This window comes from Episyrphus balteatus, chromosome 3 (assembly GCF_945859705.1).
Source record: "Episyrphus balteatus chromosome 3, idEpiBalt1.1, whole genome shotgun sequence".
Taxonomy (NCBI): Eukaryota; Metazoa; Arthropoda; class Insecta; order Diptera; family Syrphidae; genus Episyrphus; species Episyrphus balteatus.
Window position 1 is genome coordinate 71521913 of NC_079136.1, and position 15381 is coordinate 71537293.

Sequence of the window (15381 nt, forward strand, 5' to 3'; positions counted from 1 at the left end):
ATACAATGGTGCAAAATTTGTCTGTTGTAGTATATAGTAGTAGAAAAATAAAATTTAGCAATTGTACACCTTTTCGTTGCACCGGATCGTGAATACCCCTAATAAAGCAATAATATACAGACTAAAAATTTGTTTTACCACACAAAAATTAGTTTTGAATTTTTTATTTTGATTTCGACAGAATACTCGATGATATTTTTTCGTTAGAAATTTTCGCTGTCGAATTGAATGCGACCGATATAAAAAACGTCTCTGAATGTGATCATTTTGAATTTTTCAATACTGAACGCTTTCTACGACTTTCTCCCAAACTGTTTTACCGACAATAATATGTCAAAATTTTCATAAACGTAAACAAACAACATTGTACAACACTACGATAGAAAAATAAAAAAATAATTTTCCATTTACTTCCTAATAAATAATTATTTTACTTAAAAAATGACTGATAAAAACCAACCACCCATTAAACGTTATCGCCGCGAAGAAAACAAATCCTCCGACGAAGATGACAACTATGTTCCCTATGTCCCCATAAAAGAACGCAAAAAACATCAACTCGTTAAACTAGGACGCATTGTCCAATTAACAGCTGAAGCTAATGCACCCAAATCCTCTAGTGAAAATGAAAATGACGACGAAACTCAAGAAGAAATTTGGGGACGCAAATATAACATCAGTCTGCTCGATCAACATACAGAACTTAAGAAAATCGCTGAAGCAAAAAAAGTCAGTGCCGTCGAAAAACAACTCAAAGAAGAAGAGAAAATCCTTGAGTCTGTGGCGGAAAAGAAAGCTTTGATGGGTGTAGCTGAATTGGCAAAAGGTATTCAATATGCTGATCCAATTAAAACAAGTTGGAAACCTCCTCGCTATATAATTGCCATGTCCGAGGAAAAACGTGTATCTATTCGAAGGAATCTTCGAATTTTAGTTGAAGGCAGTGATATTCCACCACCAATTCGTAGTTTCAAAGAAATGAAGTTTAACAAACATATATTGAGTGGCTTGGAAAAGAAGAATATTAAGAGACCATCGCCAATTCAAGTTCAGGGAATACCAACTGTTTTAGCTGGTAGAGATTTGATTGGAATTGCTTTTACCGGTTCTGGCAAGACGCTGGTTTTTGTATTACCTTTAATTATGTTTGCTTTGGAGCAAGAAGTGCGTCTTCCATTTATAAAAAATGAAGGTCCATATGGATTGATTATATGTCCTTCCAGAGAATTGGCCAAACAAACGCATGATATCATTGTGGTAAGTTAACATACATACTTTCTTTCTAAATCTTATATCGAAGTAATACCTTCTAATTTAATTTTGTATTAGACCATAAGTCTCATATTGATTTAAAAATAGCTACTTTTTAGGCAATTGAATCGTAAGTTGTAAGAACAGAATAAATCCATTTGGCAAAATGGCAACGCAAAAAAACTGAATAACTTCTATATTTTAATGTTTTCAGATGTTTGACCTTCATAAAAAATAAAAATTATGTAGATTTGAGTAATAGGAGGCCAAAATTTTATTTCTATCGGTTTCTGGTAGACAAATATAACGGTTTAGAAACTTTAAATTTATTCCGTTCTTACAACTGTTATCGTTTGAAATTTCACCTAAAAGCCAAATTTTTAATGAAGACTTAGCTTTAGATAAGGGTGTAATTCGCCTTATCACTGCAGCTTCTGATGGGCCTATTGTGATTTCCTCTTTTTTAAAGTTCACTTAAAAATCTTGAGTTTAGAAAACTTAGTATGTTTTTGGGTGAACTAGCGGCGATGTTTTCCGCTTCGAGATAATAACCTCCAATAACAGTGACACAGTATGTGTTCTCTTGTTTCTTCGTCTTCGTTACACATTCTGCAGGTATCGTCTTGTGTAATGCCCATGGTCTTGAGAGGTAAGGAAGACTGTGGTTATGCGAATCTGACACCTGGTGAGTGTGAGGAGTTGTTTCGTTCTGGCGTAGGAGATGTTTGGTATACATTTTTTGGGTTGTCTGTTACCTTCCGTATGCGTCCAGTAATGATTAGCCATATCTCTAAGCCATTTATTTATGTAATACTTTGCAGTACTTGTTGGTATGCCACATATGGTCTTGGAATCATGAATGGAGATGCGGAACCTTTTCTGGCTATTGTGTCTGCTATTTTGAATGAAATAAACATATAATTTACTTATTTATATTCAATGAAAAAACTCTTTGAGCCCTGATTTTGAAGGAAATTTAATCTTTTTTTACTCAGTGCAATGCATATGCCTACCTCAGCCCAAAAGAAAAAGATACCGTTAAAAAAATTTTTCTTGGTATTTCTCATGTTTGTTTCGACTGATTTGGTATGGAAATATTTTTTTTTCCGATATTAAATTTGATTCTCTTCAACAAATTTTAAACGCAATATATCAAAACTATGCTTTGTTTACGAAATACATATATATTGAAAAAACCAAAAAGTATCCCTATCTTCAATTTCGAACATCTCCGCGGTTTTATCTTCTATTATAACCCATTCAACGTTTTTTGCAATTATGTCTTAGTTAAGACATAATCAATAGCCTAAAATCCTGGGGTGGAATCGGCTATTATGTTTTGTGATCGGTAATTGTCACAAGAACTAAATTTGCACTGCGAAAATCATATTTCGCAGAGCAAATTGGTGTTTTGTGATTATCACCGATCACAAATCACAATAGCCGATTCCACCCCTGGATTTATTAAGTTCTACAAACTTAAAAGATTTTTTAACACATCGCACTAGTATTACAAGACTGTTGTAACTCAAAACTTTTTTTTGCTTGAAGTGAATTCATATTTTACACAATAACTTTTACTTTATATTTATATATTTAACATTTTAAATAATTGCTGAATAGGTAATTGTATTATTTTTATAAAGGAACTTGATAAAAAAATCATTTTTTTATAATTTGGAACAGTTTGTAAATAAACATTTTTTCGCTGATTCAGTGAGAAATTTTTTTTGACTTACTATATTCTTGTAATACTAGTGCGACATGTAACCTCGACACCCAAAATATTTTTTTTGTTTTTTTTTTTTAACTTAGAAGATGTGTACGCCTATAAATGCCATTTGGATCAATAAGTCAATTTCGGAAAAAAGTGAATTTATTCTGTTCATACAACTGACGATTCAATTATACAGAACTGTTTTCTCAGTTAATTTCTATGCATTCACAAAAAAACATTTCGTCATCACTCATCATCAACCTCTGGCATACGAGAATTTCGTTCGCTTCGCAACAAATAATGGCAAAAGTATTTGCCAATTATATCTTTGTGTATACCTAACCAATTTTCTGCTTTATTTAACTCCCTATATTCAAGTTACATTGATATGAACATACTAACTTTTTTCAGTGCTTGAATAGGAGTGTTTAAACGTCTTTGATTTCAGTTATTATTGATGTATCTTCAGTAATAAATAAGGATTCCTGATGGTCTTCTCCTGGTATAGAAAGTGTTAAAAAAGTTTAGGTATAGAATACATTTCACAGCCTACAACTACGATTTTCCAAATGTCTCTTAAAACTGGAATCTTCCCTACTTGCTGGAAAGATTGTTTTATTATACCAGTTCATAATTAAAAATCAAAGAACGATAAAAAAAATTATCGACCTATTGCAAAACTTTCATCTCTACCAAATCTCTTTTAGGGTAATGTTTACGATAAAATGTTTTTTCATTGTAATCCAATTTTTTCACCCAACAACAAGGATTTCTTAAGGGTAGGTCTACCACCACAGACCTAACTGAATTTGTGTCTTTTGCATTATGCGCTTTGGAAGGAGGTAAGGTCGATTCAGTTTCTACAGATTTTGGTAGGGCTTTTGATAAAGTATGTATGAGAGTTTTGCATACAATTTGACATTTCTGTTACAAACAAAGATCCCACAAAAGCTGTACAATTTTTTTTATTTTGAAGCTCATAACATAATTTTTAAATATTGTTATATCGAAATACATGGTATACTACACCATATTTCTAATCAATGGCACCAATAGCTTTTAATTGGCAGTTAATGTTGAAAGTTCGGCTTTTTTAAAGATAAGCAAATTTATGTAGAAACTACGAAACTCAGAAAAAAGTTTTTCTGGATAAATTGACGGGATTCTATTTTTTTATCTTAGAAAAGTGCTTAAAAATAAATACTAGATTAGTTTAAATAAAGTATTTAAACTTATTTTTTTTATTACCTAAATTTCTAAATTACTTATTAAATATTGAATAAAACTTAAAAACTTGAGTTAAACTTAAAAAACTTGACTTTCCACCCGTATTTAAATCTTTAATTCAATCGTAACTGTCCAACCGACAATATAGGATTATTTTTGAACCTCATTAAATTTAAAGTTAAATCCCACAGAACAGAAAAACTGTTTGATGAATTAATTTGTAACTTAGCAGATTTATTTCGGGTATCTAAGGTTTCAATAAATTAAGCCTCATTTTAATCTTATCACTTATACTTAGAGAAAACCGATAAATTTTGTAAAAAATCGTAAAAAGAACTATTTTGATAGCTTTTCTAAATTAATTTCAAAAGTAAGAAAACATTTTTTTTAACAAAGTAAACTTGATTTCTTTGTAGAAAATTTATGGCGTTTTCGATTGGCAGTCCGGAAGCGTCCGGAATCATTCTGAAAAAATTTTATTCACACAAAACTGTCAGTTTTGTACGAATAAAACGCTTTCAGAATGATTCCGGACGCTTCCGGACTGCCAATCGAAAACGCCATTAATAAAGTTTTAATATGTATCCTTCAATTTTCTGTAAAGTGATGCATTGTTGAGGTATTGATAGTCAAAGTCAATAGTATGGATTTTGGTTTGATGACTGATATTGCAGTACTAAAAAAGAATTTAGCTTTCACATGGTTTTAGTTTTGTCATGATGCGATACTTTTTTTTACTGAGATACAGCCTATCGCAAACCACTACAAAAATCAGTTACTTTTTGTTCCTTTAATTTTTTGGGCTAGTGTATATAATTTTGTTAGATTTAAGACTGTTAAGACTTTGTTAATGTAGATTAAAGACATAGATTAAGATCGCTTGTATTAAGCTAAATCAAATAATTGTTATTCTTTTTTTTGTAGTACTACTGCCAACAACTTCAAGGAAACAACCTTCCAGAGATAAGAAGTTGCCTTGCTATCGGTGGTATGCCCGTTTCCGAAGCAGCCGACATAATTTCGAAAGGTGTCCATATTATGGTAGCGACTCCAGGTCGCTTGATGGACATGCTGGACAAGAAAATAGTCACTCTTGATGTGTGTCGATATCTATGCATGGACGAAGCAGATCGAATGATTGACATGGGCTTCGAAGAGGATGTTCGTACGATATTTTCTTTCTTCAAAGGCCAACGACAAACATTGCTCTTCTCGGCCACTATGCCTAAGAAAATTCAAAACTTTGCTCGCTCCGCACTTGTGCAGCCGGTTACAATTAATGTTGGCCGTGCTGGAGCTGCTTCCATGAATGTCACTCAAGAAGTGGAATACGTTAAGCAGGAAGCCAAAGTAGTGTACCTTCTTGAGTGTCTACAGAAAACAGAACCGCCAGTGCTTATATTTGCTGAGAAAAAACAAGACGTTGATTCTATTCACGAGTATCTTCTACTTAAAGGTGTTGAGGCGGTAGCAATTCATGGTGGTAAGGATCAAGAGGAGCGTTCGCGAGCAGTTGAAGCATTTAGAAATGAAGAGAAGGATGTTTTAGTGGCCACAGATGTTGCTTCCAAAGGTTTGGATTTTCCAAATGTACAACATGTTATCAACTACGATATGCCTGATGATGTGGAGAACTATGTCCATCGTATCGGTCGTACGGGAAGATCGAATACCAGAGGTTTGTCTACGACTTTTGTTAACAAAACCACCGAACAGTCTGTTCTGCTTGATTTGAAGCATTTATTGATTGAAGCCAAACAGCAAGTACCACCATTCTTAGCTGAGTTGTGTCCAGAGTCGGAAAAATATTTGGATCTTGGCGATTCACATGGTTGCAGTTATTGTGGTGGTTTGGGACATAGAATTACAGATTGTCCGAAATTAGAAGCTGTTCAAAGCAAACAAGCTTCGAATATTGGACGGAGGGATTATTTGTCGAATACTGCTGCAGATTATTAAATTTTTAATTGTACTTGTATAGATTGTGTGTTGATGAAGCTTGAAATAAATAATTCGGTAAATGATTTTCATGCGAGCTCTATTTTTATTTACTTATTTATTGAAATGGTTTTAAAGCATACTTTTCTCCACTGAGGAGTTTACTTCGGATTATCCCTTTTTACTTGCGAATATTGTAGGTAGGTACTATAGGGCAAGTTTACGATAAAAACGAATCGAATGGGCAAGTTTACCTTAAACCTTGAGATACAGTCTAGATCTAAACTAATAATTTATTCAAACTTGGTAATAAACAGTTTTGGGTGATTCCCTAGAGGGGAAATTGAGTATTATTGAACGGTACCTCAATCAGAATGTTTTTTTGATTTCTGAATATCTCGTACCCGATTTCAACGGACATTTTTATTCAAAAGCGTTTAAATAACTGTAATATTAAAACTGTAGGAAAACCTTCAAAAACACATTTTGGATTCTTAAAAACTATTTCAATTTTTTGTTTTGAAAAATCAATTTTCTGAAAACGGGTTGTTGAAATATTTTTAAATTTCGTTTTCAAGTGTAAATTAATTATTTCTTCAAAGTGCCATACCCCAACTTTTCGTTTGAAAAAGGTTAGACAAATTTTATTAAAAATATTTTTTTTTACAACGGCTCTAAAGTTTTCAATTTTTTGTTTTTCGAAAAACTCCTTTTCATACAAAAAATTAGATGGCATACTTCCTTTTTAGACCAGTGCCGATGCCTTCAAAAACATTAAAAAGTACAAAAAAGTCATAGTAGGATGAAACCCATTGGAAAAGGAGGGAAATATGATAAGAATGAAAGGAAAAATAAATTACGGGCGAGCCGAGTTCGGGAAGTGGGTGGGTTGAGTTTTTAATGGTAAAAAATGGTATATCTCGATTTCCGGCAAAACTACAAATCCTATAGAAAAAAGTTGTATGGCAAAGTTGTAGGTAATAAAAAGATCTACAACTTTTGTATCAACAATTTTTTCACATAACCTCAAAATTTATGTGAAAAATTAAAAAAACCGAGTTTTTGGTTTTTTATTTTTATCTTTTTCAAAAACAAAAATTTTTCTACGAAATTTGGTGAAAACTTACCTTATTATGTCCCAAATACACTGTAATTTATTTGATTTAAAATATTAATTTGTTCACCTTATTTTGACTTAATACCAAAAAAACATCCTAATTTTCAATCGAAAATTCACGTGTCAAAATATCAGCTTTTTTCAAAAAGTCGGTGAGCATGACGTTCGTTAAAATGTCTATTTTCTGATGATGTAAAAAAAATTTTACATTAGTATACTATAGAACATGTTCTAGTAAAATTCAAAAAATGAAAAAAGCTTCACCAAATTTCGTAGAAAAATTTTTGTTTTTGAAAAAGATAAAAATAAAAAACCAAAAACTCGGTTTTTTGAATTTTTCACATAAATTTTGAGGTTATGTGAAAAAATTGTTGATAGAAAAGTTGTAGATCTTTTTATTACCTACAACTTTGCCACACAACTTTTTTCTATAGGATTTGTAGTTTTGCCGGAAATCGAGATATACCATTTTTTACCATTAAAAACTCAACCCACCCACTTCCCGAACTCGGCTCGCCCGTAATTTATTTTTCCTTTAATTTTCATCATATTCACCTCCTTCTCCAATGTTTTTCATTCTACTATGATTTTTTTTGGTTTCAAAAATTATCGACCCTGGTCTATTTGTGATCGCAATTATTAAAATCGGTGTTTCATTAATTTTGAAAACAGATTTTATGTATTTTTTTATATTATCAGAAATGCTTTAGTTAAAAGCAAATTATAATTTGCCCAATTTTAAAATAAGAGCTACTTTTAACCAGTCGTGCAATTTATTTTTTTTTTAATTTCTTAACAAATTAATCTATGATTATGATTACATTTCAAATGCTTTTATTTATATAATATTCTCGTTCTATTAAATAATTCACTTTTTGCACGAAAAACCTTACCAACTAATATTAATTTTGAACATTGTATGTCAAATAACTCATTTTTCATCCTGAAGAAACTCGTTGGCCTAGTTTTTCAGGATCGGTTTATTTTTTTTTTTACGAAAATCGAAAGATCTATTTCACGACCTCGCCCGGAAGAGCCTTACTCCCAAAACTACTTAATTTTTAAATTGTGTTCCATTCCAACTTAATAATATGTATATACATAATGTACGTACATTAGGGTGGGTCAAAAAAATCGAAATTTTTTTTTTGATTTGGTACTCCGAAAAATCGATTGCTAGACACCTCTAGAATTTACACATCAAATATGAGCTCTTAATATTAATGGGAAGGTAGTCCGCTTCGCAATTTTCAATTTTTACATCAAGCTTCTACTAAAAAAAAATCATTTTTTTTTAAATCGATTTTCTAGCAAATTTCTTTACATATTCTTGTAGGAAATTGAGCGCTCTACAAAAAGGCCTTGTACACTTTTTTTTTGTTAATCTAACCGTTTAATAGATATTTGAGGTCCAAAAATCGAGAAAATCTTTAAAAATTCGTTTTTTGTTCTTAATTTTGTAACAACTTGAAAAATTAAAATAAACAAACGCGCAAGACATATTCTTGTAGGAAAAAGATTGTTCCACAAAAAATGTCTTATTAACTTTTTTCATTAATCTAACCATTCTAAAGATATTCGAGGTCAAAGTTAAAAAAAAAATAATAAAAACATTTTTTACTTTTCAAAATGTTCTAATTCACTGAAAATTCATTATTTTCAAATTAGCAAGATATATTCTTGTAGAGGCTTAAACATTCTATACAAAATTCCTTGCAATCAAACGAATTTTTAAAGATTTTCTCGATTTTTGGACCTCAAATATCTATTAAAAGGTTAGATAAACGAAAAAAGTGTACAAGGCCCTTTTGTAGAGCGCTCAATTTCCTACAAGAATTTGTAAAGAAATTTGCTAAAAAATCGATTTAATAAAAAATGATTTTTTTTTTTTAGAAGCTTGATGTAAAAATGGAAAATTGCGAAGCGGAGGACCTTCCCATTAATATTAAGAGCTCATATTTGGTGTGTATATTCAAATTTCAAAGTTTTAACATAAACGGTCACTGTGGCGTATGTGTAACTTTTTATTTAAATCAATTTTTGTTGATAAAAAAAAGAAGTAATTTTTAAAAGTTTTGTCTGTTCTAAGCTCTAAGTAGACACATTTCTAATGATTAAAATTATTAAGGAGTGACTTTTCAAGAGGGAATAAAACACTTTTTATAATGGAAAGCGTCCTGTTCTATTTTTTATATTTTTTAATCCAATAATAAACAAAATTGTACATAATCTTCTATGCGTCATTATATTGTTGACTTATCATACCTGCACTAAATTACTAAACTTACCTTAAACGCCAATAAAATTGAAATAAGCTCTTAATCAATAAATTTAATTGAACTTCCAATATTTATCAATCGATCAAATTCATAACAATGCCATTTTAAGTTCAACGCTTCTGAGATCTGTGTGCTCTCTGAGCCCCCTCCAACTTACATAAAATATTAAGTATGATCTTCGCAGCAATCTTTAGGCTCAATAATAATACACTGTCTGTCCGAAACCTAACCGGTGCGGTGTATGTAGTACCTATTTAGTTTGCTTTAAGTGTTCGTGCCTAGCGCATCATTCGAATAATTCGATGTTCAATGTGCTTTAAACATACTTAAAATAAAATCAAAAAAAGAAATATCTTTTACATTCTTTTGTAAACTTGTTGTGGAAATATCTACTATGTACATCTTTTTCATTGTTTAAACGGAACTGTTAGTAAATTTGTTAACGCCGATAGTGATCCCCACGTGACGTAAGCTAAGTTAAAGGTGTTTAACGTGAATGTCACTGCCTAAGTGAGTACAAGCTTCAGCTTATACCATATACCTTTGTACATAATTATTCTTTAATTGACGTTAAGTTTAAATTGATTTCGAGTACATACTATTTCATTTCGACTTCAAAGCAACAAACCTATTCAAACCGAATTATAATATTTTTCGACTAGAAGTATTCTGTCGGTACTATAGAATTGAGCTGAAGAAATCAATTCAGTGCACGCTTTAAGTTTAATATTGGTTCATAGACCATGTACATATGTATAATTCATTATGTCTCCTTGTATTACTATAGCGGCAGTGTTTAGCTACAGACAATCATGGCCGTTTTGTTTTTCATATTTTTGTTTTGAAGAAGCTTCATACAATAAATGCCTAAGTAAATACATAAAAAAACACATTCAACAAAAAATGGATTTATTTCCCACTACAATACACCAAATATTCCTATAGATAGTTTTATCGATAAAATTAAAAATTATATCGATTAACTCTTAACTAACACTTTTAATTAATAAAACTAATGTCATCAATTTAATATTCGTTGATGCAATCAAACGTCAAAATCAAAACCAAAACCCCAAAAGGAAATTTGAGAATAAGAGCAGTTAAACATTCTGTAGCATCAAATACAATGTTTACAAATAATCTAAAATGATAATAACTGACTTAATTGAGAGACTCTACTTTCGCTATGTGCCTGTTGGTAGTGGAATGCCTGATGTGCATACAAAAATAAAATAAATTTGACTTTGACCTTCTTGCTATAAAAGAATTCGATTAATCAAATGCATCTTAGGTGATGTAAGTATGTTTCAATTAATACGTACATGCTCATAGAGTACGTCTTGAATCTTGACCTAAAGATTTTCTATTCGGATCTGGTTACTTGTATTTATTTTACACATTTTGCATGCAATCTATTTTAATCAAATTTATGGATTCTAAGCAGACGAATATCAATTATTTAATTTTAAAGTTTTTGTTTTCTAAAAATAAACTTGTTTTATCTTATGACTTCAGTTTTGTTTTCTTTCTTTTTATGGAGAAAGTTTTTTGGCAACTTTACGAATGTATTTATTATGTGATAAGTTAATTTCTCTGGCGTCAGTTAAGATTAACTTATGTTTTTACTGTTTATAAATAATCTGAAAATAATCGATCAGTTAGTTATACGAAGCATTATTATTTGTATTACTCCATCTAAACTTTATAATAAAATAGTCACTTTATTTAGAAACGTGTATATGTGTTGTATAACATGGTCATTTACAACAATTAAATAAATGTTGATTCATTTGTTTTAAAAGAAATGATAGCAGATAGAATTGGTCATTTTTAGTAGTAATTACATATGTAGTTGAGAGAACTATAATTGTATGTACCTACCTGATGTAGGTTTTTTAAAAGTCTTTTTTTCAACGAAAAGAATAAAAAATTTACTACCTATACATATGCACCTACTTAGTAGGTAATACTCTACTCTTGCGTATGAGAATGACAGGCTTTGCGCACAAAAGTTTTATTTTTAAGCGGCGCACACGAATTGTTACATTGTAGTTTGTAGATGAGCTTAAAGTAAGGACAGATATAATTGAGAAACCAATTTCTTCATCTGATAAATATTCGGTCTTTTTACTCTCATAATGTCATGTTTTACAAAGATTTCGAATTTTTGCATGACCATTTCTTAACGAAATGTGATAGATTTGTTACACTCAAGGTATAGAGAATACGAAAAGGAAAACGACATCCAGAATAAGCAATTATATAAAATGTAATTTTTTTAAAACAGTATGAACCTATTTAAGAAAAAAAAAAAAACTCGCTTTATACGGTTAATGGACGATAAATATAAGGTTTCTTGCCAAGCAGACAAATCTTCTTACTAGCCTAAAAGAAGAAAAAATTATTGTTCTTACAAAAAGGTATAACACGCCATTGTAAATGTAAACTATTATGGTTTTTTATAATTTTTTTTAAGCTAAGTCAAATTTTTAGAAAATTAACCCTTCCGGGTAAACGGAAGGGAACAGGCCCCCCGCCTTCCCATTCGATTTTATTTCTTGTCTCAACTTAACCTACAAACTCTTGCTGGCACATTCCTCCTGAATCCCCCTTTATAATATGTTTGCCCGTAGGAAAAAAACTTAATGTCAAAAAATGTCACATAGTATACCTTTTTCTTTTAAGTGTTTTAATTTCTTTATACAAGATATTTATTTTTTAATCTTATAAGCTCTCATATCTTATTGTTAGTTTTTATAACTTTAAGTATTCAGTATTCACCAAAGATTCATTATAGTCGGCTAATAGTTAAACATAAACTAAAATAAAAATGTCAACAGAACATGATCAATTATATATCAAAGGGGAAAACTAATCATAAATAATGACTAGTTGAACTTGAAAATTTTGTACCATTACTGTGTTATTGACAATTAAAGTTAATGACTTTTCCGTCTTCATTGACTTATGGTTTCATTTATTCATGCGTTGAATACTAGTCTGTTTTTGTTGTATTAGTCTAAGTCCGTGACTTTTCTTAGACTTAGATGGTTTGTTTTTTTTTTTACCTGAAGAACTTTGACTTTAGACGAAGAATTGTTTTTCTTTTTCTACAACTTCCTGATTATTAAAAATTTTAATCCAAGAATCAAAATTTAACTGCTTGACAAACCCAATTGGTATTAATTTTATATTTTCTGATCTGTTGAACGGGGAAAATGTTAGCAAAATAAAACAAGATTGTGTGTTGGGACACAACACACAAATAATACTTTTTCTGAATAAATAACTAACTTCATGTTAATAGGAAAAGAAGTTTTAACAAATACGGAAAATTAATTTTTTAATGAGATATGTAGGTATAAATAAAATGCACGACTTGATCGCACGTAGTTGCTCTTGAGTTTTAAAACATACATGTATGTATATATTAGAATTTAATATATTAGCTTACTTTTGGAAGTTTAATTTTTTGGTATTGGTATCAGAAATAAATAAAGTGTTTTTCTATAGAAAATTACGCATACGCCACAGTGACCCGTTAAATTTTTTTTCCCTTGATTTATAGCCAAACTTAAATGCAATATCGTTAAAGTTTTATGAAGATAAAATTTCAACGGTACAAGGAAGAACATTTTTACCAATATTTTCTCCCAATAATTGTACTGCTTGATAGTTTTAAAGGATTGGGGCATTTTTTTATAAACTTAATTCTAATTAATTTTGCGGTTATTTGTGTTTGTTAATTTTTACCCATATGTTTCTTCTTTAACTCACAAGGAACTGATTTTGAATGTCCAGATTTATTTTGATTGAAAAAGAATTTTTGGCATAAAAAAAAATAAAGTGTTGCAGTTTATTTTAACAATTTGTTTTTCTGTGATAAATCATTTTTTTTGTTAAACAACCCTTCCCGCCAAAATAATCAAATCAAAAGCAAGAGCTGGATGAACATACTGGTTCAGTTTTTTTTTTTGATCCAGTGACCGCATCATAACGCTCAGCCTCAAATTGCCAGAGTCGTTGAAACCTGTCTGAAAACACTCAAGCAATTTTAATTTCTTCTACACTTAGGAGCAAAAAAATGGAATCAAACATTTGCGTTTTTTTAAAACGTTAATTGGCCAGGATGTAATTGACATACATGAATGTTAAAAAGCTTGAAACAAAGGCTTTAAATCAATACTAGGAACTTTAAAACCCGTTCACTTTATAAGGATCCAATCAACATAAATGAAGCATGTAAGCAAAAAAAGACTGAAACAGAGAGTATCTGGAAAATTTAACATTTTAAAAAAATTAAGTGCAATTTATTGACAGATAACGTCAATAGTAACGGTAGGAAAAAAAAACTGAAATTGAAGCAGAGAATATCAAGAAAATTTAACATTTAGAAAAAAATTAAGTGCAATTTATTGACAGATAGCTATGATACTATCGTATGCATTTTGAAGTTTTTACCAACAATTAAAAGTAAAAAATTCAAGCTTTTAAATGAGACCATAAAACTTGAAGAAACATTATTTTATCCATTGCAATTTTTGTTTTAAATAAAAATTATCTTTTTTGATTCCGTTTTTTTGCTCTTAAGTGTAATACTTCCTGTATTAGACAAAAAAAACTCAGTAAGAAAACGATTTTTTTTTCTCAAAGTGGCAACCATAAATAGAAGTCATCCATTCAACAGATGTTCCATTAAGCATCCACATACAGTACACATTATTTTCACACTAAAATGATGTTCTTTGATAAACTTTTATGTACACCCGCAGTTAATCTATTTTTTCTGTTTATTTGTTTTTCTTTTTATCTTTCAGCGCTCCAACGAACTAGTGAATCATCGTCGTTGCGGCCGGCGTTTTTTTTGTTTTGGTGTGTCTCACAACTTTAGCTATATACGTTACCAAATAAAACAGACACACTTAATAAAAGTAATGAATCTAAGGAGAAAAATGGCCTGGAACGGGTTTCCAGTGGCAGTTCAGTTCAGGTAATCAAGTTGAGTTGACGTTCGCTACCTTTATAAAAACTTTTGATTTCATAAAACCGTTGCACAAAATTGTGTTTTTTTTTATTATAAAAAGTTCTTAAACTAAAGCCGGCTTTTTTATAAAATAAAAACTTGTAAACAAAAGTTATTTTTTTTTTGTTTGTAATTTTACCACAACTCTCTCAAAAAGGTATCTATTGGATATACACCTTTAGTTTTAATTATCATTTATCATTAAATCTGATCATGATGCATTTTTTATTCCAACGAAATGTTTAAATGGAAAATGATTTAAATATTTACTTTGTATATCGCGCACCGGAATAACCGACTCATTTCTGTTGTTTTATTTAGTTGTTCGCACCGAAAATTTAACTTTTCTGTAAGCAATTAACATCAATCAAAAACATCAATTAAATTCGTTAAAAACCAAGACAGTGATATAAAAAGCATGTTGACTTGTAAACGAATAGTGTTTATAATCTTCACAACAATGAATTATAATTAAACTAACAAAATCTGGAATAATGTATTCTGAGAATCAAATAAAGTTATTTTTAGGTGAACTGGTTTTGTTAGTCGTAAAAATAAAATACACGTTTGGGTCGCACGTAGTTGCTCTATCGTTCGGGATAAAATTAATTGGTTTATTCATAATTATAACGAAGAAGAAAGTAGAAAAACAAATATAAGTCAATAGAAGATAATGAGCCGTATGCATAAAAGGTAGCATATGCTGTTACTAGTAAATTTTAATAGTATTTACTACTTTCCATATGCATAAAAAACATAGTAAATGCTGGAAAGGTAGTATTTACTAGAAGAATAGTATTTACTAGTTTTGGATGAATTTTTATAGTAA

General features: G+C 30.2%; 2 protein-coding genes across 3 annotated transcripts in view; both read left to right on the top strand.

Annotated features, from left to right (window-relative positions):
• Positions 1-348: 348 nt before the first annotated feature.
• Positions 349-6159, top strand: LOC129916108 (ATP-dependent RNA helicase abstrakt). Its single transcript, XM_055995894.1, has 2 exons — positions 349-1257; positions 5120-6159. Exons 1-2 carry the CDS (start codon positions 442-444, stop codon positions 6152-6154), a joined length of 1851 nt encoding a protein of 616 aa, XP_055851869.1. The 5' UTR covers positions 349-441; the 3' UTR covers positions 6155-6159.
• A 3606-nt stretch (positions 6160-9765) lies between these two features.
• Positions 9766-15381, top strand: part of LOC129913817 (gelsolin) — a 37944-nt gene continuing 32328 nt past the window's right edge. Inside the window, exons 1-2 of one of the 2 annotated variants that reach the window (XM_055992692.1) lie at positions 9766-10039; positions 14347-14519. In XM_055992692.1, coding sequence (XP_055848667.1) covers positions 14464-14519 — 56 coding nt within the window. In that variant the 5' untranslated portion in view covers positions 9766-10039; positions 14347-14463. Of the gene's footprint in view, positions 10040-14346; positions 14520-14578; positions 14710-15381 lie in introns of those variants that run through there. The other variant, XM_055992693.1, reaches the window with a different exon arrangement.

What these genes read in the sequence shown, in the direction of transcription:
- LOC129916108 (XM_055995894.1), top strand. Translation starts at nt 442, where the DNA reads ATGACTGATAAAAACCAACCACCCATTAAACGTTATCGCCGCGAAGAA. An exon ending in AAACGCATGATATCATTGTG is followed by an intron (nt 1,258 to 5,119) that starts GTAAGTTAACAT and finishes TTTTTTTTGTAG; the next exon opens with TACTACTGCCAACAACTTCA.